Raw genomic sequence first — 22818 nt, 5'->3', positions numbered from 1 at the left:
AAAAGGGAAAATAAGTGATACATTTCTCCATCTTTGTAACTGGAAATTCTGCCGGGTGAGTCTGATTTTTAAAATCATCCACTAAAAAAATGAGCTGCTGGCTTTAGTTGTTGCAAATGGCACTGCAAATCTCCACGTCCTATTTTAAAAGACTAACACTTCTGCTTGTTGCCAATAAAGTGGAGCCAGGCTGCCTTTGGATGGTGCACTCCTTGCAGCTAGAATGGTGTGTGGCATGGTGCCACAGTGCATCATCAGCTGAAAACGGGAGGCTTTCCTAAGAATAGCCTCAGTGCCATTGAGAAAAGCAGGGTCTGGCTGTTGGGAGGTGATGCCTCCCTCTGGGCAATGTGGGACCTCAGACTGATTTGGGGGGGCTCAAGCTTCCTGAGGAAAAAAGGGTCTGCGATTCCTCAGGGAAAATGGAAGGTTGCTTGTTGTTTTGGAGCAAAACATAACTATTTTTGAAAAAATATTTGCAGAAGCATGATTAATTGTTAGAAAGGAAAAGCAGCATTGCAAAATTCTCAAATGATACCTGAATGATGTTCAGGAGGCTAGCATGCATAAATGGCAGGGAGCTGAGAGCTTGTTCATTTTTCACCACAGTAATTCAGAACAAAAGTAATTACCATGTGCTATCCATGACTTAAGTATCTCAACAAATTTATCATCCTTACTTATAATAAATCCTGCCTCAGCACAGATATGAGGGTTTCCTATAACTTTACAATAGTCAGTGGAGATCTCTGTGGCATTAAAGTGTACTTGACATTTCAAAGCACTGTGCCCATACACGTATTTCTGGTAGTATCTGTTTAATTTATATCCAGGACAGTGTTCTGGTATCAGAGCATTATTGTTTAGAATCTGTACTTCTTTTCTATCTCTCCTTTCCTTCTTCTTCCATCAGTCTCAGCTCTCGGGGAGCGTAATGAGGAGTACCTTCTTGTGAGTCATGGCTTTAGGTCACAGCGTTTAACCGGAAAGGAAGGCGACAGGTCGTGCTTTACTGGAAGGTCTGATTGAGAGATCTTTTGCTTCCCTACTGGATGGAACCATAATTGTGTCTGGGATTTGGTTGGAGAGGAGGATGGGTAAAATAAAATACTGAATCATAAATAATAGTGGGCTTGTATTTATTTTGCTTTCTCATACTGAATGAGTAATCTCTACATTTTTAAGAAAAAGGGAACAGTACTTCATAGATTTAAACCATAGTATATATTTTTGGTTTTTTGAAACTTTATATGTGTTGATGTATTGAGTAGCCAGTAAATGTGAAATTATATTTGTGCTGCCATTTATCAAAAGATTATTTGTTTTGCACTTTGAGTGTAATTAATAGCAGCAGCCTTGTTAAACTTCCTGCCTTAGTATCAATCAATAAGCACTCATTACCAAAAGCTGGACTTCTGAAAGGTCTGGCATTATATAAAAAGCTGACATTTCAGAGATTGACTTTCCTGCCCAATCAAGAATATAACCATCTTACATTTAAATCCTTTAGCATTCATGTATTTGGCATTTTTATTCCAAAGTAGTACATTTTGTAAGGCTAGCAGCAAGCAGAAGAGGACAATTTAAGGACTGGCTCTCTCTTTATGTGGTTCTACCCATATTTATGTCAGCTCCTTTTTCTTATTTCAGTGATCAGCATTGGTTCAGGTCTGTATAGGTTGCAAACTACTTGCAGAAGGAGATTTTGTAGCAGGGCAGCAACCAGAGAGGATAGATATGTATATGAGTACAAAAAGGATGTATAGCCTCACACCAACTTGTGGAGAGCCTGAGCTTGTGTTTTAAGTGTGCTCAGCTCTTATATTCTGAGCAAGGTGAGAGATGAGTTATTGTGGTGCCATGTGCAGGAAGATGAGAGAAGTTTGAAACAGCGAAAGTTGAATCCCTGTTCTTGTTTTGATATAAATACATTAAGCAATAGATTTATTATCTAAGCAGAACTGTTTGGAAGAAGCAAAGCAACCAGGTACTTTCAAGAAGTTTGTTCCTTTATTTTATTGGAAAAAACATGACAGCAGTCTATTAAGACTTTATAAAGTTCTGGTGCAGCAAGAAAGGACTGCTGCCTTATCATTTCTTGTGGTAATAAATTTAAATGGTCTGGTTGTTATTAGAATGTTAATCAGGAAGGAAGCAGAAGTCTGTCCTTTTTTCATAAAGGGGTATAAAAAAGGTTACACACTTCAAAATGCAGAAAAGACAGAAATTAAAAGCTTAAATAACTGCAAACAGCAGGGTACGTCAGTAATGGAAGGCCTTCTTAAATGACTCTGACAGCTTTTGCAGGTGCACATACTCTGTCACTTTGCCTAGTGGAGCATTGAAAAAGTTTTATGGCTCTCCTTTTGGAATTTATTACAGGTTTCTTTCTTTCTTTTTCTTTCTTTGCAAAGTAGTCTGGACATACCCCTCCCTTGCAGTCAGTTTTATTACAACTCTTAAAGGAAAGTCACCTATTCAAAAACATGTGTTGCTTGTTGTCTCCGTGGTTAGCTCAGAGAGCTGTAAATGCTGGAGAAGGTTGTTATTTACAGCCAGATATTTTCCTTTCCTTGCCTTCCCCCCATATCTTCGCCTTTGTATGTAAACCCCGTTTTATTTGGTTTAGCTGTTGAAATTCTCCCTGTATAATTTTATAATATACCCCATAGCATTTAAATTGGTAACAAAAATATTTTTTCAAAGAGTTTGACCATGAGGAGATAGGAGTTCTTGTTTTGGGGAGAGGTTTTAGGTTCACCAACTTCTCTGTTATGTACCTTTATACGATTATTCTTGCTTTCACTAACACACTTGCATATTACTGTTCATAGATGTTCTGAAGGGCCACAGGCCAATGCCTGTGGTGTTTACTGATTCTAATTAATTTTATTCTGCTCCTGTTTCTCAAACACACAACTTTTTTTCCTTTTTTCCCCTTTTTTTTCTTGAAGCTTGGTATCTGTGCTCTTTGAAATATTATTTATTATTTCAACAAATCAGCAGGTGTTATCTTGTAGGATTTTATTCCATTGACAGAGTTAATTCCTCTACAGATGAACGAGTGTCAGTTTCCATTTTGTTTTCTGCAGTTTCTCAACATTCTTAAAGAACCTTCTTCCCTGCAAAATCTCATATTTATGTTAGTAGAAGTAAATGTGATGGCAGCATCTAATTTTGATGCAAATTCGAAGAAAATGAGAGAGGCAGGCAGGGTTTTGCCCTCCTGGAGCCAATTCCAGGTTAGAGCTTGAATTACAATGAATGCCACATCAGAATTTTCTTGGGGAAGTGGTTAATTTCCAGTGTTACAGAAAAAAAGTATTTTCATTTTCCCATTGAAGATAAATACTTAAAGCTGCAACTTTTAAACCAAAACCAGTGACTGTGGTTGTGACAGGGATCAGTAAGATAACCAATCACCAGTGTCAGTTAACAGAGTGGCTCGCCTCCCTTTAGTTACAAGCAGGAGAATGATTGATAGATTGCAACAGTGATGGGAATGACACAAACAACTCACAAAAATGTTTCTCTGTATTCCATCCTATACTTTTTGCTCAATATGAATCTTAGTTAGGGTTCTTTGATGGGTTTTAGTACTCTAATAATTCTCTCATTTTCTGTCAACTACTACTTGGTTTAACACATTAAGAACCATATGTTTCCTCTTTGAGGGCAAAGAACTGTGGAAAGTGTTATCAAAACTTGCTGCTTTAATTAAATTCTCTCTTGTTGAACAAGAAAAAATGTCTCAGTCTATAAAGAGTGAATACTGAGGCATTCTTGAAAATAACGGAGGGGGGGTAGAGAGTTGCAGAGAGCGTCCTTGTATTTGTAGAACCACTGACGACCTCTGTAATAGGTCACATACTGAAATCCTCACAGTACAAGATGTTCAAGCTCCTTGTAGTCTGAAATTAAGGCCATATTTCTTCCCCATCAGGGGCTTGTTGCAGTTGTAGGCATTTGGTGAATTGCATGATGAGATGTGGGCAGTAGCACTTCTTACTTGTGTATGACTTTCCTCAAAGTTAGCTAACGCTGTTTTCCCTCTGTACAAATTCCATCCATATGTCTTTAAATTATGGGTGGTTATCCAGGGTTCACAATCTCTTGAGTGCATTGATTGCCAGCATAGTTAAACTTTGCAGGTTTTTGATACAAAACAAGTGTAAGAGATGTATAGTCCTGAAGACAGTCATTTGTGAAGTGCAAGTAACTAAAATTCCTGATTTAAATGTTGTGGCCAAGATAGTGAGTTTTTCCCAATTATTGTGGAATTCTTTAGCTTATTTTTGTTTGCTAAATAATAATGTGATGTAATAGGTTAGTGAGTATTCTGTACAGAAGTGTGTGAATTTACAGCACACTAGCTCCTCCATGCAAAGTCCTCATGGGGTGCTCTGAGTGTGCACTTGGTTGGAGTTAACTGTAATCCACAGTAAATTATCCTGCACAAAGGCATTCTTAGTGAAAAGTTTCTGATCTGGATATTATCCCCTCTGCAGTCCTGTACTGCACCATAACATAACCATAGCAGTGTAAAGAGACTCCTGATTTCCTTTGTATTTGCTACTTCAAAAATCCATTTTTCTTCATGCTCAATAGACCACATGAACCAAAGCTTGGCAAATATTTCTGCCAGAAAGTACTAAACCACAGTGCTTTTTGTGATGTGCTTTCAAGGGTAGCTGGTAGACTTCAGTGATGCTTTTCCTCCAATATCCAGTCTTCTGCTAATCAATGCTTTGCATAAATATTGCACTCCAGGCTTTGCATAAATAATGAGGCCCTCCATAGGCCATGAAGAGAAATGGTTCTCTTTAATTGGTGATGCTTAAGGACTTGTTACAACCTTTACAAGACTTGATCAATATGTGGTTTTCCTCATCAAGTGCATAAGAAGCCTTAATGAATAAAGTGGCAGCTGGTCTCCAACTAAGTAAGCTGGTCTCCAACTCTAACTGAACTAGAAAAAATAAACAAAATTATGATGTTAATTGTCCTTCCTCCAGACTCGTTTCAACCAGCGCTTCAGTAACCAGGATTTTGCCTTGGATGAAGATGATGATGATGAAATTGAGAGAACAAGCAAGTAAGAAGCCTGTTTGGATGTGCTATATATGTATAGGAGAGAAGGTAACAAGTGTTATTCAGCAAAGTGGAGTTCGAGTGACACATTTTTGTCCTGACCAGGCTGCTAGCTTAATTCTTGATCTCGATGATGTCAAGTAGTTTAGGATTTAAATCTGCTTTAAAATGAGGGAGAAGCTATTATATCTTTTCATTATTTATAGTGTCCAGAAGAGCTTGACATAATCCTCAGTCTTCACAGCTTCCAGATAAAAAGACTACATACACAAAGAAACAGCAAAATATTCATCAACATGGTGGGCAGTGACCTCAGCTAATCTATTCTTTAGGGCTTGTGTTGTGGCCATGACAATGGGACATTTTTTGAAGGGTCTGAAAGATAAGTAATGCCTTGGAGGTTTTATATCGAGGTCTTCCTGTATGAGAACTAAAGGGAAACTGTTGAGGCTTAAGCTGCGTTGAGGCATTTTCTGAATTCAGGAGTCAGTTTTTGATAATGAACATCTGGATGTGAACCAGAAAGGACATTGAAAGCAAAATCAAGCAGCTTAAGCTGTGGTATAGCAGGGAAGAGGGAGCTAGTGAAGTGTTAAAAGGATATAATGAAAACAGTGAGTCATGGAAAACAGCCTTTATAGCAGTATTGATAGACAGAGGTAGGAAAAGACTGTGGTAGAATGGGGGTCTGAGATAAGGGTATTGCAATAAGAGAGGAAATAAGAGCAAAAGCACCAGTTCTCCTTGCAGATAGACAGTAGTCCAGTAAGTCTGCCCATGTGGTGGAGCAAGAGTTGCCACTAGAGCAATTGTTTGGCTAGGCCAGGAGGCAGCTAATGGTAACTGCATCTCCACTGACACCATATATCTGTGTTCAGGAAAATTCTTGAGTAGAAAGATATTCCAGGTTTATGTTCCCATTCCAAGGTCTTGAAATGCATTCTCCTATGTCCTTTTAGAAGTGGTTATAATAAAATGGCTTTTGTGTTCCTATCTGATGGAAAAGTTTTTGTTTTCAGGTTATCATCAGAAGACAGTGAAGAAACTTCTGCTTACTTTTATGATAGTGATGGTTCTGGTGAAACTGGAATAACTCAGCATCAAGGAGAAATGGACTTGCTTGGAGAGATTCTGGACACGCTGAGCACACACAGTTCAGATCAAGGAAAACTCTCAGGAGCAAAGAGCCTGGATTTCTTTAGATCAATGGATGACATTGATTACAAGACTGCGGTTAGTCTTCTGCTTTCATTTGAAAGACAACCCAAGTCCATTTACAGTGGACTCCTGCTTGTGGAATGAACAACATGCAACTCAGACACTGCAGCACAGTCCTTAGAATTGCCAATGTGTCTTCCTAGGGCTACATGACAGTACACTCATGCTGGCCACTGCGTGGTGGTTTTTCACCAGCCGAGAAATTGTCCAGGTTACTAAGTCATCTTGGAACGGTATTTTTCCCTTAAAGCAGTAATGACATAGAGAGTTATGAGTAGTATAATAATTTACTTAATCAAATAGTTTAATATTATATTTCTATAATAGAAATCATTTTTTTTTAATATATATTTCTTTTTTTTTTTTTTTTTGCTGTTAAATCTGTTAGGCCTTGAGCTGATTTAGGATTTTTAAATGCAGTTTAGAAGGCATTTTCATTTTCACCTTGTAGCCTCAGACACTATAGTCATAGTGATATGGTGATGTTTCCTTCTTGATTTAAGTCATGGGATCCAGGTGGTAATTGCACCTGAAACACTGCTGTACTCCAGAGTTTTCTAAGAGGGCTCCTTGTTCCTGTTTTAGGTAGACTTGCACTGCTCCTTTAGTGTAAACACACTGCTTGCCTGCAATTTTAAAACCCTCACCAAGTCACTGCTGTGGTATTAACCAAAAAAGCATTAGTGTTTTTAAAAGCATTTAATTCCAGCACATATCAGCTGTCCAACACTTACTTGTGCTGAAAGGGATCCTATAGTAGAAGATTTGTTACTGCAGCAGCGAATACTGATGCAAATATTTATAAAGCTTGTAAAATTTTATATTATGAGTGTCACACAGGGGTTAGATTAATAAAATGCCTAGTTTTGTTTGACCAAAGAACTTTAATATTGAAAGTTGGTATAATTAATTACTGAAGCAAAGAGGAAATGCCATCTGGTTTTAGTTTTAGTCCCCTTCCCTCTCATATTGTGGATACAAACGAGAAAAGTGTGTCTTTGTTCACTGTCAAAACTGCTTTTGCCAAGACTGAATGGACAGAGGAGACAGAAATTCTTCCTCTGTACCAGGCAGTCCTTAGGCTAAGAGACAGTGTTCTGTGTGGAAATGTAAAAACACTTGGCCTTGCATTGTGTCTGGGATAGTTGTTTTGTAACACTGAGCCCCAAAGGGGATCCATGATTTAGGAACATACAAAATCCCTTCCAGTACTTGTGTTTCAAATATGCCAGTGTAGAGATGTTTCTTGTGACATTAACTATAAACTATAAACACATGTTTTTTTTCTTTCAGAACAAGTCAAATGCACCTAGTGAGAGCAACCTTACCCTGCTCTGCAGCTGTGCTAATGACCAGGCAGAGTGGAACCTCGGCCAGGATGACAGCGTCCTCCATGGGAAGCAGCTCCCCCCGTCGCCAAGGAAGCAAGTTGCTTCTGATGGCCAGAGAGAATCTCTCTCAAGGCTGGAAGAAGAAAAGAGTGGCAAAACCTTTACTACTGACAAGATGGACACCACTAGTATGACATCCCTATCTCCAGTACGACCAAGTGCCCAGTTTACTTCCCTAGAAAGTTTCAAAGCAGGCTTTTCTTCCTGTCAGTATGCAAAGCCTAGTGAAACACTAAGCAATACCTCAGAAGATCAGCTCCCAGGAGGTCTTGCTCAACAGCCATCAATTCTGGTCCCTTGGGAAAAAGGTGGTAAGGAAGGAGATGAAACTCCAGAAGAAGGTGGACTTCTTCAAGAAGTGGTGTCATTATGTAAACTGAATTCTGCTTTTCACTATGGTTTAAATATTTCAAAGGATAGCTTATCCAGCAGTAGCAGTGGAAATAAAACGTAAGAAAAGTATGAGAAGAGAAACTTGACTCCCATCAGAAGTTAAAGGGAGACTACTCAGGACTCCGTGTAACTCCATATAACATGATAACCAAAAAATGAAAAGGAATCAGAGGTCTTCAGTCATAGAAATAATTCTCTTCAGTTGAGTATGCATTTTCTGCCATTGGACGTCCGCTTCTACGTTTACTCAGTTCATTTGTTGGCTGTAGTTAGGTCCACAAAATGGAGCTAAATATATGAATGCACTCTTAAATCAGGTACTAGTTAGTCTCTGTGTTAAAAATACAGCAAGTGTATGGTGCTTCCTAGCATTTGCTTCCTCTAAGCAGCAGGAAGGGTGTCGCCTAAAGGTAGCCAGGTTTTGAAGGTACTATGTTAAATCCCATTAAGCATGAAATGAACCAAGCAATCTGATTTGTCTGAAATGTACTAATGTTAATATTTGTAATGAATAATAATTGCCTTAATCTCTTGGGAAGAGGTTTAACTATCTTAGAAGATGAATGCAAATCTACAAAACAGCAATAATGATTTTCCATGGCAGGAATTTGCTTCAGCAAAGGCGGGGGGGGAGGAGACTTTTTTTACATTAAGGAATTTCTTGTGAATATAACTTGGAACTTACTCCAAACTAAAACTGTGGCTCTGTCTTCCAGACTTCAAAAAGGTAGTACGTGGTTTTCTCTCTTCTATAAAGTACATGAAGTGCTGAATTATAATGTGACATTTATTGACTTCTGTTTACAACTAAGACACTTTAAAGACACATTATCCAGTTTCCCTAGGTAGACTAATTCATCTAAAAATTCTCAGAAATGAAAGTGTAAGTGGAATTGATAGATTTCTATTATTTTTTATTTTCTGCAGTTTAATAGTTGGAAAACTAATTTGTGCCTAATTTGTAACACTAGAAAGCTAAAATTATAGACTCAGTTTGAGACTGCATATATCCAACTCTCATTTTAGCCAAGTTAACAACCAAAACCTTCTTTCTAAATTCAGTGAAGGAGAATAAATGGTCCTGATGTATATTGTATTTCGAACAAGCATTTGTCCTCCTTCTGGCAGTGTTTCTGACAAATATTTGGATATTTAAAGTCTGAAAATTTTTAATGCTCTATGGAGCAGCTCTTTCATTTTTAAAATTTTCTTCCTCTTTTCTTTTTCCACCTCATCATGCATACCTTGTCTCTACAAACAGCTTAGGACAGAAAAGACAATCAGTTTCAGCAGATTGGGATCGTCAGCTTTGAGGGATATTTGTGGTGCAGTTAGTAGAAATAGCACATGGGTATAAAATGAACCCTGCCTGAGAAGAATGTTCTGCTGCTCTTCTAAGTCATGAAGCTTTTTTTCTTTCTTTCCCTCTTTGGCTTGAATGATTTCTCTTAATCTCAGTCTAGGCCTGAGTGAGCGCATTGCTGGGGTCAGTACTTGGATCAGATTGTGCTTTAGTACCTTAATGGTAGTTTGCAGCAGAGTTTCATATCGGTTGCCTCATTGAGATTTATTAACTCATTTTCCTTCTGGCTGACACAAATGGAAAGGGGTTTTTTTGGCTGCTTTCTTAAAAGGCAGCTGACCTAAGGGAATTGCTCCATATTATGGCAGAGGCACTGTTTGAAACCTCATCAGAGAGACTCAGTATAGTCAGACCTGGGGTTTGTTAGCACAAAGTTTCAGCTTGTTCCAGAATGAGAAGGGCCAGTACTTGCCACTGAGGATGAGCCTCCAGAATTAATTTTTTTAATCAGAGCAACAGAGCTAAAAGGTTGTAAAAGTGCAAATTTTGCAGAAATATCTGTGTCTGATCGAGCATGAACATTCCGGAGGGCATTGCTGGAGAATCTGTCCCAGAGCTAGCAGTTGTACATCCAGAGGTCTGTACACCAAACTATTTGTTTATCCTTTGGTTTCCTCTTGTGCATCAACATGATATGTTGTGGACTTTTTTAATAACAAAAAATGTTATTTGGCAAAATATTTTGCACTATTAAAAGTTGAAAGTATCATAAAAGTAATAAAGATCTTCACTCTCAGCTTTCCAGGTGGTCAGACCAGGTGGCTCATGTGCTGTTCAGATGACAAAGCTCCAGAGCAACCTCGTGGTTCCTTGTTTAGAGCTGGCATTAATGACTTGATAGAAGCCATTCTTCTCCCTTGCTGGTACTAAACATTGCCCAAGCATAGTGCTGCAATTGTGTCTAAGAGAAGACAGGCAATACCCAGGTTTTTGTTCTTGTAGCACTTCTCACTCCTTCTCATTCATCTCCTTGCATTTTGTGATGAGAATTTCAAGATTCACGTTTTCTTTTCCTCTGCATCTCACATGATGTTTCTGTCCGTGGTTCAGTCTAAGTGGCTTTGTTTTCTTCATTTATTAAAGATAGTAAACAGTATTGATGTCTTAAGGAGTAAAATAGAAAAAAAATGGAAATTACGGCCATCATTACTTTCAAAACAATCAAACACCTAAGTTCAGGAATGCTGCCAGAAAATGGTTTTCAAAAATGAGTCTCTAGTACAGGCTTAAAATCTTACTGGCTTTACATGGGGGTTAGACACTGAACAAATAATCACAGAGGTTGTCCCATTCTCAGCTTTGTGGAATAAATATGGAAGCCATGTGAGACTGCCAGTATTCTTATAGTTTTTATAAGGATCATAAAATTGAAAGTTTGATAGTGGAATCTTTCAAAATTGAGGCATTGTAGTAATAATTCCCGCCTTCATGGAGTGAAAATGCAGGCTGAAAAGAAGTAAACAGATTAAATAAAAGATGGTAACATTCAACTTAGAATTATTTTAATTTCAGTCAAAATGTTTCTGTGCTTATGCTGCATTGTTTCCTTACTATTTACAAAGCCCATAGTTTGTTTACACTCATTAAATAGTATGTCTTTTTTGGTTTTGAACCTTGTATGGGTTCAGAAATAGCTTAGTCTTATATATATGTTGATTTTAACTGTAGGTACATTTTTTTACTCTGTAATATACAGAATCCTTTTCCACTTACTATCAGTGATTTTTTAAAAAGGCTAATATTTGTGCCTTATTTAAATAGAATTGCCAGTTACCAAATAGATAAGAGTCCAAACTGATATTACTGGTTCAACACTCTTGTTCTCTGTCCTTGTGATAATATAAAACTGTTCATTGGCTGCATATGCAGTATTTTTATTACCACATTGGGTTCTATATTAAGATAAATTTTCCAGGTCCAGTACTTTGCAAGTTTTATACTTGTATGCTTCTTACTTGTGGAAATCCTTCTAGTGTCTTTGAAAATCATCAACACTGATCACCAGCTACTGGTGAGGACTGAATTCTGCTCAGTCAGAGCTCCTGTAGTCTTCTTCAGAGGCATCTCTTTTCTTCAGGATCTCAAAAATCTTCCCATCTCTCCTGTTTAAGGGAGATACCAGCTTATTTGATTAAGCTTTGTGGTCTGTTACTTACACATAGGAACAAATTTCCAATGTAGAAAGTCAAATTAGGACTTGAAATTAATGTTTTTGAGGTTATTTTGCATAGATGTCTGCCTGAAATGAGCTGTATCACTCATCTGGTTTGGGAGGAAAAAGTAAGGGCAGTGGAAGGAGAAAGGGATTCCTGGCTTGTTCCAGTGCAGTGTGGTGAAGCCTGGAAGCCCACAGGAGGGATAGTAACTTTGAAGAAATCCAGATTTCAGTTCTAGCTCAGTTACAGTGGTTCCAGCTCAGTCACGTAGGCAAAAGTCATATTGCCTGTGGAGTTAACCCCCTGTGGGATTTGCAGAATGGATAATACGTTGTCCCAGTCCAAGCCTTCCCAGTCATGTGTACAGAGATGTAACATGGAAAACTGCAGATATCCAGGGAAGGACTGTGGATGCAGAGGTGATCCCTACCCACCCTCTATGCATGCAGAGGGCAGTCTGTGTAGAATAGGCAGTGGTTTGCTCTTCCATCTCACATATTTGGGCATCATGTAGTTCTGAAAAATAGACTTGTTCTGAAGAAAAAATGTAGTTGTAGAAGTTGTCATAGAACTTGTTGACTGAACCCTTCCTTGTCATTTAGCATTTCAGTGGTGCTGCTGCTGTTGGGGTGGGATCATCAGAAACTCTCGACACTGGCTGAAGTCCCCTCTCAGGCATTGTAACACAGACTTCAGGCAGAGTTTTAGACAAATGCTGGGTGCTTCTGAAAATCCCACCCAATCTATTAGAAGAGTGTTTTAGACCTTAAAATTCTGTTTTAGGTGTCTTTTCAGGTTTTAGGATGAGCTAGTTTACAACCTTGTGTTCTTGTAACCAATGTAAAGTCTAGGCAAAAGAACAGTTAAACCAGGTTTTAAAACAGCTTCTCTTCATCCACCTACAGTCAATCACATTCAGTCCTACAGAACAACCTTTGGTTGGTGCAGCTGTCTAATAGAATTGCTAGGAGCATCTAAAATACTTTCTCTATGCATGTAAGTAATCAAAGAAACATTTCATGCAATAATCAAGTGCCAGCATAAGGCCCTTTTGCAGATGCCCCCTGTGTAATCCTGACTGTACCCTGTCCTGCAGGAAGAACCCCTAACCATGGACTTCCCTGACTCCACAGGGAGAGTTCAAGAGGAGCTTTATTTCCAAGGAGTTAGCATCCTCTCCCTTGGCACCAGCCTCTAGTCCAGGTGCTGTGAGACTCCAGCCAGTGTGTTCCCAACAGCCTGAAATTTCAGGCTAAACAAATGTGGCAAATAAAATTAAGCCTGAGGCAAGCAGCTTCCTTATTGCAAAGCTCAGGATGGTGAAGGCTGTCTGTTCCTGTGGTGTTGCAGTAAATCTGTGAAGAATGAATGTAGAAATAATTGCACCAGCAAAACCAGTATGAATGGTGATGTGACTTGTCTTCGGTAACTTTGCTGCTATTAGGCGTGTTTGTCTCTGCCAGGTGCTGTTTACTTGTTAGCAGAATCTGAGCTGACCAGAACATGTCCTCATCTTCACTCCAGGAGCATGGACCACAGCTGGCCTAGAATTCATGTTCCTCTGGGTGTTGAAAATAAAGGAATGGAAAGGGATGATACGGTTTGTTTGTGCAAAACCTTCCTTGATTTGTTTTGCAATATCTGTTCCGCAGTTTCAGTCAGTGGCCAGTTGAAAGTACTTGACAGGTCTTTTTGAAAGCTGCTTCACTTATTCTTGTAGAGTTTCCTGGTGAGTCCACAGCCACCTCAGTCTAGAGGGCCATCCACAACCCACGTAGGTGGCAGGACCGTTGCCATCCTCTGCTGGGTTGGAGTATGAAGCGGGTAACACAGTTGGAAGTTACTCCAAGGTTTACTGTAGTAAAGGGTACTCAGATTGTACTATTACACAGGTCGATACTAACAACACTTGTATTTAGAATCCAATAACAGTATTAGCATTTGGAAAATAAGTTGAGTTCAAATACGTTAACATTTATTACAATTCTGTGTGAATTAACATTCTTTCTGTTAAAAATAAGGGAGCAACTTGGTTGGGAGGGGGAAATGTGTTGACTTTCAAATCTTCAGTGAATTTTGTGCAATATTTCTCCTTGTTTCAAATTAATTTAGTAGTGCACATCTGCTTTCATGCAGATCCATGAAATTGTATTTTTTAGAAATGTGTAAAATTACATGTAGCTTTGAAATATGGTTGTATGATAAAAACATGAAGAAATATATTCTAATGAGGCAAATGTATATTTCCAGTGACTGGGAGTGATTATGGATGTCACATTCTGTAGAAATAATGAGGCCTAAGCCAATGTTCACATACCAGTAGTTCCAGTTAACTCTTAAAAGTAAAACCTGGTTAAATTGAAGTAAGGTTAACTATTAGCATTGATGATGTTTAGTTTATACTTTGATCACTTGTTTATCATGGATAAAAAGTTGAGGTGTTAAGCATTGCTTTTCAGGACCAGGAGTGAGGTGAGAGTTCACAGCGATGACCACAAGAATTTAGTTTGTGACATCCCTAATTATCATAAGTCATTACTTAAAATATCTACTAATGTTGCCAGTGTCCTTTTAAGTTTTTGTAAATTAATTTCTTTGTATATTGATGTACATTTTCTTTTAACCTTTGGTTTTTCTTTGAGACCTTCTTTAAATTAATTTACTTGAATGAGGCAATAAAGCACTGTGGAAGAGCTAATCTTGGTGCAGCTTGCACACAAGCACATCATGTCTGTTACTTCATGATTTTTGAGGAGGAAGGGCAATTTAAAATGCTTAGTTGTTTGGCAGACTGACAATTTGTGTTTGTTATTTTTAAATCTGTGTCAGATATGATGAGAAATGCCTCATGGAACATGGACATGGAACAAAGCAACATCATGTATCTTGATGCTTCTAATTTTTTTTTTTTTTTTCAGAACATTTTTTTGGTGACTGTTGAAAACCATTCCCAAAAATGGCCCTTATTGTGAGCCTTTAATACTTAAAGGAGAGGCATAAAGTACAGGACACATTGAGATGTTATTGAAATTTTTAATTTAGAGATTAAAAAAACCCACACACCAAACAACCAGCACTGTCCTTACAGTTTTAAAAATTTTGTTAGTTACTGACCTTTTAACAAAACTAGAGCCAAATTTACTCCATGCTTTTGCACCTTCTGGACTACTGTTCAAAGCCACCTCGAGAACTGTAATTCAGACCTTAGACTACTGTTAGTAGTGCACTGTCTAGATGTATTAAATGAGCTGTGATGTGTGGTGTGGTTTGTTTTTTCTTTTTCCTTCCAAAGTTTGTGGCGTCAGTAGAAGTTTTCAGTGAATTCCACATTACCATAAAGTGCCCAACACTGTACTATAAAATAAAATTTAACAATACCAAAATTCCTTGGGCTGTGCAGGTTCTTGTTTGATGGGTTGATCTGAGCAGCATTTTTATGCATATACTGTATTATTTTGGAAGTTTTTCTCCACTGAATGATCATTTCACTTTCTCAAATACAGAGAAAGCAAAATGTGTTTATTTGAATGCAATAATGAATTGATTAGTGCAAATGTTAAATGTTGATGTCCTTTGAAATTCCAGTGGTATTTTGCATTTTTAAAAAAACTTAGCTAATCATTCCTTTTTGTTAAACGGCTTTTCTTGGCCTCTAGATCTTCAAGTTATTGCCAAAAAAGTAGATATATTATCTTACTTCATAGGTTAAGGAATTTACATATTAAGGAGAGGCTGTGAGCAGAAGGTACAGTAATAATAACTGATGGATGCTATGGTTTGGACCTTTCACATTAGATGTTAGAAAAAGTACCAGTAATTGTGATAGCACCAAGTATTTTCATACTGTTCAGCCAAGTACTGTCAGAGAGCTCTTGGGGATCTTGCTGGTGAGGGAGAAGGGGTGCCCAACCTCCTGTGGTAGCTGTGGTGGGATATGATGAGAGGTCAGACTGTGCTGCTGAGAGGCGCTGGGACCTCCCCTTTTTGCAAACCTGCTCCTGACGCCCCCTGCTCTTCCTGCCCCGCTCCCCTCGGGCCTGGCTCTGGCCCCTCTGGCACCTGGTGGCCCTGTTGGGCCGTGTGACCACAGCTGGTGACCTCCTTCACGCCCCATCCTTGCTGCTGCTGCTGGGGAGAGGCTGCTGCAGAAAGCCCCTCTTGGCTTTGGTGGCGATCAGGAGTAAAATGAAGGTGGGTTTCATTTGTAACTTAGGTGGGCTCAAGAACCTGTAAGAGGTTAGCTGACCCTCACTGGTCTCTGCTGCTCCATCCTTCTCACGGGGAGGGCTCCTGGCTCTCCCCAGCTCCAGCACGGAGGAGCTCCTCCGTGGGCTGTGGGTGGATCTCTGCTCCCCATGGACCTCCCTGGGCTGCAGGGGCACAGCTGCCTCACCATGGGCTGCGCCTTGGGCTGCAGGGGAATCTCTGCTCTGGCGCCTGGAGCACCTCCTGGAGCAGCTCCTGGAGCAGCTCCTGCCCCTCCCTTCTCGCTGACCTTGATGTCTGCAGAGCTGCTTCTTTCTCTTCTCTCTCTCAGCTGCCATTGCACAGGGTGCTTCCCCCCTTAGCTGTTATCCCAGAGGTGCTGCTACTGTGGCTGATCAGCTCTGCCTTGGCCAGCTGTGGGTCTGTCCTGGAGCCGGCTGGCATTGACTCCACCAGACATGGGGGAAGCTTCTCACAGAAGCTTTTTAATGTAGTTGCAGGTGTATGGCTGTAATTCAGCTAGAATTTCCCATTAAATGGCTATGCAGCATAATCTGATCTGTGATTCACTCTTCTAAATTAAAAGCATTTTGATATCTTATGCAAACCATAGAGACTGTGGTTTCAATATTTATACAATCCACAACTGATGAGAAAACTACAAATTATCTTGATCCAGAAAAGTGAGGGTGTGATTTCAACACTTGCCATTAGACCTGTGCTAGCTTACTGCAGCCAGAAGAGTGATGCCAGCTGTGAAGAATGGTAACAAAGGGGTCCTCACTGCTAGATGAAGCATAGCACATCTTGCAGTCATTTCGTTGCCCACATTTATTCAGCTGTTAAAATGACAGCTGTGAAAACAAAGTTTTTGTCATAGATCCAGGTTATGAGTCAATTGAGGACATTAGAAAAGCAATCTTTGCAGAAGGAGTGGAAGGTATGAAGCCTTTCAGGTAAAGTTCACCTGCTTTCCTTAGTTTTTTTTCTGAGGGCACTGAGAGTGTGGTTGCAAGTTGCCTTCTGTGGATGTTTGAGTTAAATTCTTTCAAACCTGAGAATGAGAAAGAGGTAATAAAAGGTAGTCTAAGTTGGCAGATTTTACACAGATGGTACAGCATCCTGTCGATACAATACCAAGTGTTTGTGAAAAACTCTGAGGGGTTTGGTGTAGCAGCCACATGGTAGCACCCTACCTGTGCATGGTAGCACACCTACAAAAGCTGGCTCGTGTATTAGGAGTTGTGTCATTTGAGGGAAAAAAGCAGCTCAAAGCACTGTTTTACTGGGCACTTACTTAGGAGGAGAAATCAGAAACTCTCCTCTTCATTAGTAACTTCTTGGTTGGTTGTGCTTCAAAAGCAGATGAGAATTGCTTTTGCAACTCACTTTTACTTTGACACAGTGCAGCTGCAGCCGATCCTGAATGATGGACAAAGCATTTCATTTTCATTCTAGGACTCACTGTGTGTTAACCTCATGTTTACAAAATGAAAAGTAACTTTATCAAATTCAGGGATTTAGATTTTTATTTGATGTGACAAGCAATATCAACAACAAAAACCTAAGCAATGCCTGGAGTGTTGTCGTGGGTTTACTGGTATTCTGATAAAGCAGAGTCGAGTCAGTCTGCAGGTTTTCACCAGACAGAAAAAAATGCTAACAGCTTCTTGCAGTTCAAAAGCCCAGAGGCAGTCAATCCTGTTGGAAATTCTGTATGAAATATAAACAAGTACTAGTTCTAAAAGCAAAATTTGGGAACCACATTTGGAATATGCTATGGGCTGTATATTATTTCCTTTCTGTGATTGCCTGTTTCACATTCCTCCTGAAAGTCGAAGGGCTGGGCTTCTGATGGTGTACTGCTCCACTAATTTTTTATTTTTGGGTCCACTTCTTCTCTCAAATAATTGTCACTGAAACATGGGGAACAAAGTGGAAACAAACCCCAACATGCAGCTCTAAAAAAGAAAGGTTCAGTGTGGCCTGAAAAGAATCTACTAAACTTAGTTCCAAGGCTTTTCCTGTTAGGTCTGTTGGCTGTTTTTAATTGTTAAATCCTAAACTACTCAGTTTCATGGATGAGACACAGTAAAGATGTTCTCTGCCATGCAGAGCTTACACAACACTCATTTGCCTACAGAAGTTTGATTTCCAGGTGTGTATAATTCTATGGATAACCCAGCTAAATTGTGATACTCTACCTTGAAATGTGCTTTGGAAATTGTAGATACAGCAGAAAGTTCTGTCTTGCCTACAGACCTCAGCTCAATTACCCTTGCATTGGCTCCACATTCAGTAATACACCACTTTATGGAGTCAGCAGTGTTCTGTTCACTGTTCCTTTTGAGAAAATAACCTGTTAGTATAGTACCACCTGTTTAGCAATGAGGAGGATTATGTACTTAAAATGTTCAGCTGAATAATACATACAAACATCTGACATTTGGCCTGCTTGAGAATAGGCGACATGCTTATTTAACGATTTCGAAAATGTTAAAATGGTGAGGTAGAAATTAAAATGTCATTTAAAAATATTTGTATTTAATTTATCTGATTCAGTCCTATTCTACATCTCCCCTTGGCATATTTGTATGGGGGGTCACGGTAGCAGTGTGACACCACAGATACTTTGAACGATATACTGAACATTGTTGGCATTTCAGCCTAATTAGTTGCATCCTATTTTGTGATTTGTCTTTGGTCCTTTGGGTTGCTGGCCCAGGATTTTTTTTTTAACCTTTTTTTTTTATGCTCATCATTGTCTCATTTTAAATGTCAACAGACCAGTATTTGTGTAATTGGTTTTTTCCCCTTACTTCTTTTCTCCCCAATGTCATAAAATTTGACAAGCGATTTCTACATCTTAGGCAGGCTACACAAGAAAAATACATCCCAGGACTGACTGACAAACACAAACTAACCCAGTCTGTGCAGGTCTTGAGTGCAGCCACATATTTTTCTGGCCAGTGGTCACTGTTACCCATGGTTCTAAACCAGAATGATCTTCTCTGGGGCTGGTTTAATCAGTTGTGCCAGCACTGGCCTGCCCTGAAAGGCAAATCTGCATCTTCTCTGTTGGGCTCATTTCTCATGCAAAAACTTGCTGGAGCTTCCTTCTCCCTGGGGTCAGGTTTATCAGTTGTCTATGATCCTGCCACGGATCCCTCTGGAAGAAAATGCTTGGCACTGGGCTTGTTCAACAGGACATTGAGGTCTTATACGTTCCAGAAGGAAAGTCCCAAACTGCTGGTTTGCTTTAAGTGACCCTTGCTTGATGTAGGGTTGTGCCCAAGGGAATATTTAAATCTCTGGAAGAGCTGCAGTCACCAACACATGAGGATGCACTGCCAGAAACTGAGGGAGAAGAGCAGTGCACGGGTTTGCTTTTTTCCTGCTTTGTCACTGGGATCTGGGTCCGGGTTGCTCCTTTTGTGGGTGTTTCTAGGTCGTTGTAGGCAAGCTGTGAAGCGCTGTTCCCACAGTGGTGCTGCAGGCAGCCAGGAAGGAGAGCCTGGTGCTTTTTCCTCCGAAATACTCTTGGGCTCCTGGCTGGTCCTGAAGTAGCTGTGGTACAGGCAGGGTGCCCTGTCTTGCTGGATGCCCATGGGCATCCTCTCCCTGCTTGCTGAGGAGGGGATAAGAAGCAGCTAAAGCTGCATTTATTTGTTTAAATTGTTCTGTCCTCCGAGCAAAAATACGTGGGAACGCTCCACACGTGTTCCCTGAAGATTTATACTTCCCTAATCTGCCTAACGATTGTGCAATTACCTAGGGGTAACACCCGAACTCCTGTTATCTGTGTGCCAGCTGCGAGGGAGACGCTCAGTTGTTTATTTAGTGGGACTAAAGCAGCTCCGTGAGCCGAGGCTGCCCCGGGCCCTGACTGCCTGGGCATTGCAAACACAGCTGGTGCAGGGGCTGCTGGCACAGGTGACAAGGGCCACAGCCAGCGTGGTCACATCGCCTTAAGGTGGCCCTGCACAGCCCTTCCCTTGCTCCCACTTCTCCCCTGCTGCTGCTCCTGCTGGATCTCTGCTGCCAAGAAGGGTTAGCACAGGTGCCAAGTGAAACTGAGTGGGTTTAAATTGGAAACACGCATTTTTGTCAGCGCTGGTTATTACAGTACGTGCCAGTGGAAATTGCGCTTTTGCTGGAAGTACAGGTGGAACCTGAAAGGTCACACACAATATTCAGCTGAGAATGGCATGCTTCAAACGGTGCCATGAAGAGCATGGAACCAGATGAAGGCCTCTGTGGCTTTTCTCTGATCAAAAAAGATGATTTAAAGCCATGATTTGGACATGCTCGCCTCGGTGGTGCTCAACAATGCTAGATGGATTGCTGGGGAAGGAATTGCTTTGTCAAATGTCTCTGGGGAAAGAAAAATCATGGCCTGACAAAATCAGAAATTAAAAGCAACATTTGTGAAACCCAGTCAAAAACCAGCAAAGTTGCTCAAATTGGTGGCAATATAAAATCTCCCAATACATTTTTATCTAATAAATATAATTTGAAAGAACGTAAACTCAGAAAAATCACTGCTGAATTGAAAACTCTGCCTGGCTTTCAGTACTCCACCTGTGCCTTGATTCATAATTTATGCTCTGGCTTTTCGCTGTGCAAGAGGTCTTCACACCTCATGGCATGCATTATAGATGGAGGAGTTTAGGTTAAAACATGCTTTTACTGTGAGGCTTCGCATACCGTCCACATCAAATTCATGTGTGCAATTTAAACAAGACCTCACTCTGCTCCCAATAAATGCACACCAGATGTATCTTTTATAAATGTTAGGTTTTGCAGCATCTTGACACATGCCAGTAGTTTGAAGGCTGTGCATGCTTCAGTGGGGCATGAAAGCCCCATCCATTCATTCAACTGTGACATCTTGCAATAGGCAAAATTCTAGTGGTGTCAGCTATTCACTGCTCAACTTTATTGAGTTACAATGCCTAATCTGATGCTCTTTTTTTGAGTTATTTTCAGAGGTGTCAGTTTTCTTTAGCTGAGAGGTGATTGAACAGCACAGGAAAAGGAACTTGGCCAAAATCCTCTGATCCGTGATTCCTGATGTTATGTGACATTACACATGTAAGGTTTGTCCTGCAGTGAGACTTGGGGCTTATGTTAAATAAAACATAGTACAGACGTTTGAGGCTGGGAAAAAGACTTTGCTGTCTCTTATCTGGAGACAAGATTTCTGCGGCAGTACTGTATTCATTATGGCCATTTTAAAAAGTGTGTCAACTATTTTCTTTGTTTAAAACTGTAAATTAGATGAAGCTTGTTATTAATTAGCATCTGTGTGAACAATAATCACTAGCCAGATGTAGACAATGACAAAAAAATGTGGCTTAGGTAATCACTGGCCAGAAACCTGGATGGGCAAGATGCTTCCTCACGTCCTCCAGGACCAGGAAGTGTTTTGGAGGCTTGGGAAGGGAGATGATTCCCCACCTGAGAATGGCCTGCTGCAGCTGGAAAAGTAGCATGGCATTATAGCTGTAAGTCTGTGAAATGTACTCTGAAAGTTTCAGATCACTCAGTTATACTCAATAGAAAGATAATTCTATTTTGTTGGAACAAATAGGAATTCTTCCTCGAGGCAGAGTGAAAAAAATCCTTGGTGGTGCTGGTGGCATTCCTCTTCCAGAGAGCACAGAAAAGCAGTGTTTTCTATTTAAACCCCACGAGGATCATGATTATCTTTGGAGAGTGAGGTCTTAACAGCAGTCAGTTACTAAAATATTGGCAAACAGGAGTTTCATGTTTTTGGACATGTTCCTCAGGTTCAGGCTTAAGAGGTGCTATTGATTTAAGCAGTGAAATAGAATTCCCCAGAAATCCCTTGGACACACTTGGATTCTCCTGCTTTAACTTGTGATTTTGAAGAATAGATAAACTTTTATTTAGATGTCCGAGAAACAAAAGGATTGGACAATTATTTTTAAAAAAACACCTAGTGATGCTTAACATAGCCCCTGGAACAGAGTTTTGGGGGATGTGTGATGAGGAAATAGTGGCTGACACACACTTCTCAAAGGAGGAGACAGGAGTAATTGCTCAATGGATTTGGATTCACCAAGGTACCCTGTGGTTATCTGGCAGTGCTCAAAGTGCCCTGCTCTGGGTGCATGATGGCTGCTCTGGCTGCAGCACAGGATGCTGCTGCTTGAGTTTGGTTGGTTACATGCCAACATGCTGAGAAAAAAAAATTTCTCGCAGAAGTTCACATTCACCTTCTGTCCTGGGTGTATCACTTCTGCAAAATGAGCTGTTCTTGCCAAAAGAATTTGTAGCAACCTCCTTGCCTTCATGACAGGCCTTTGGAGGGCTGGGGTGAGCACAGATGCCTCTTCCAAGAAAGTCAGAGGACAGGGGTGTGGGAATAGCAGGCCTCAGCTGGGAAAGAGACTGTGCAGAGTGTGGAAGGGACCAGAAGTGAGGCAGATTTGGCCCACAGCGTCAAAGGCATCTTTTCACTGTTGGGAGTGGTTTCTTTGGGTGCTGTCTCCTCAGGTCTCTGCTGTTTGGAGAGTCAGCTGCTCCCAGGCCATTGGGGCAGGGCTGGGCACGGCTCAGAGGCATCAGAAGGAAGGAATTGTGTCTTACCTGGAGGTGTCCTGTTCTGCAGCTGGGCTGCAGAGGAGCTGAACTGCTCCAAGGACACTCTGTCAGGGTGCTGATGCTTTTGAAACAAAAGGACTCTTGGCTTTTGAGGTCATTGATCTTTATTGAAAAGTAACAGAAGGACTTTAGAAGAGAACAGAAAGTCCCTCATGAAAATGGGACTTAAACATTAAGTGAAGAAAATCCTTACAGCTCTGCCACTTTTCTGCCTGCACTTGTCCACAGTGCTGGAAAGACAGCAGTAATTCCAAAACCAGAGCATGTGCTTCTCAGCTTGTATAAATTGGCTTCTGTGGGGCTGTGTTGACTTGGGACCTGGCACAAACACATCCCTTTGGTGGTCCAGGGCAGTGGGTCAGTGTGGCTG

General features: G+C 40.4%; 1 protein-coding gene across 3 annotated transcripts in view; it reads left to right on the top strand.

Moving 5' to 3' along the window:
- Positions 1-14995, top strand: part of DENND1B (DENN domain containing 1B) — a 170522-nt gene extending 155527 nt beyond the window's left edge. For all 3 annotated transcript variants that reach the window (XM_017729713.1, XM_017729712.1, XM_017729711.1), the window contains 3 exons: positions 5016-5095; positions 6111-6324; positions 7603-14995. In XM_017729713.1, coding sequence (XP_017585202.1) covers positions 5016-5095; positions 6111-6324; positions 7603-8154 — 846 coding nt within the window. In that variant the 3' untranslated portion in view covers positions 8155-14995. The remainder of the gene's footprint in view (positions 1-5015; positions 5096-6110; positions 6325-7602) is intronic.
- The last annotated feature ends 7823 nt before the right edge of the window (positions 14996-22818 follow it).

Source organism: Corvus brachyrhynchos, unplaced genomic scaffold (assembly GCF_000691975.1).
Source record: "Corvus brachyrhynchos isolate BGI_N302 unplaced genomic scaffold, ASM69197v1 scaffold101, whole genome shotgun sequence".
Lineage (NCBI taxonomy): Eukaryota > Metazoa > Chordata > Aves > Passeriformes > Corvidae > Corvus > Corvus brachyrhynchos.
The sequence above is the reverse complement of the archived record's forward strand: the minus strand, read 5'-3'. Positions and strand labels throughout refer to the sequence as shown.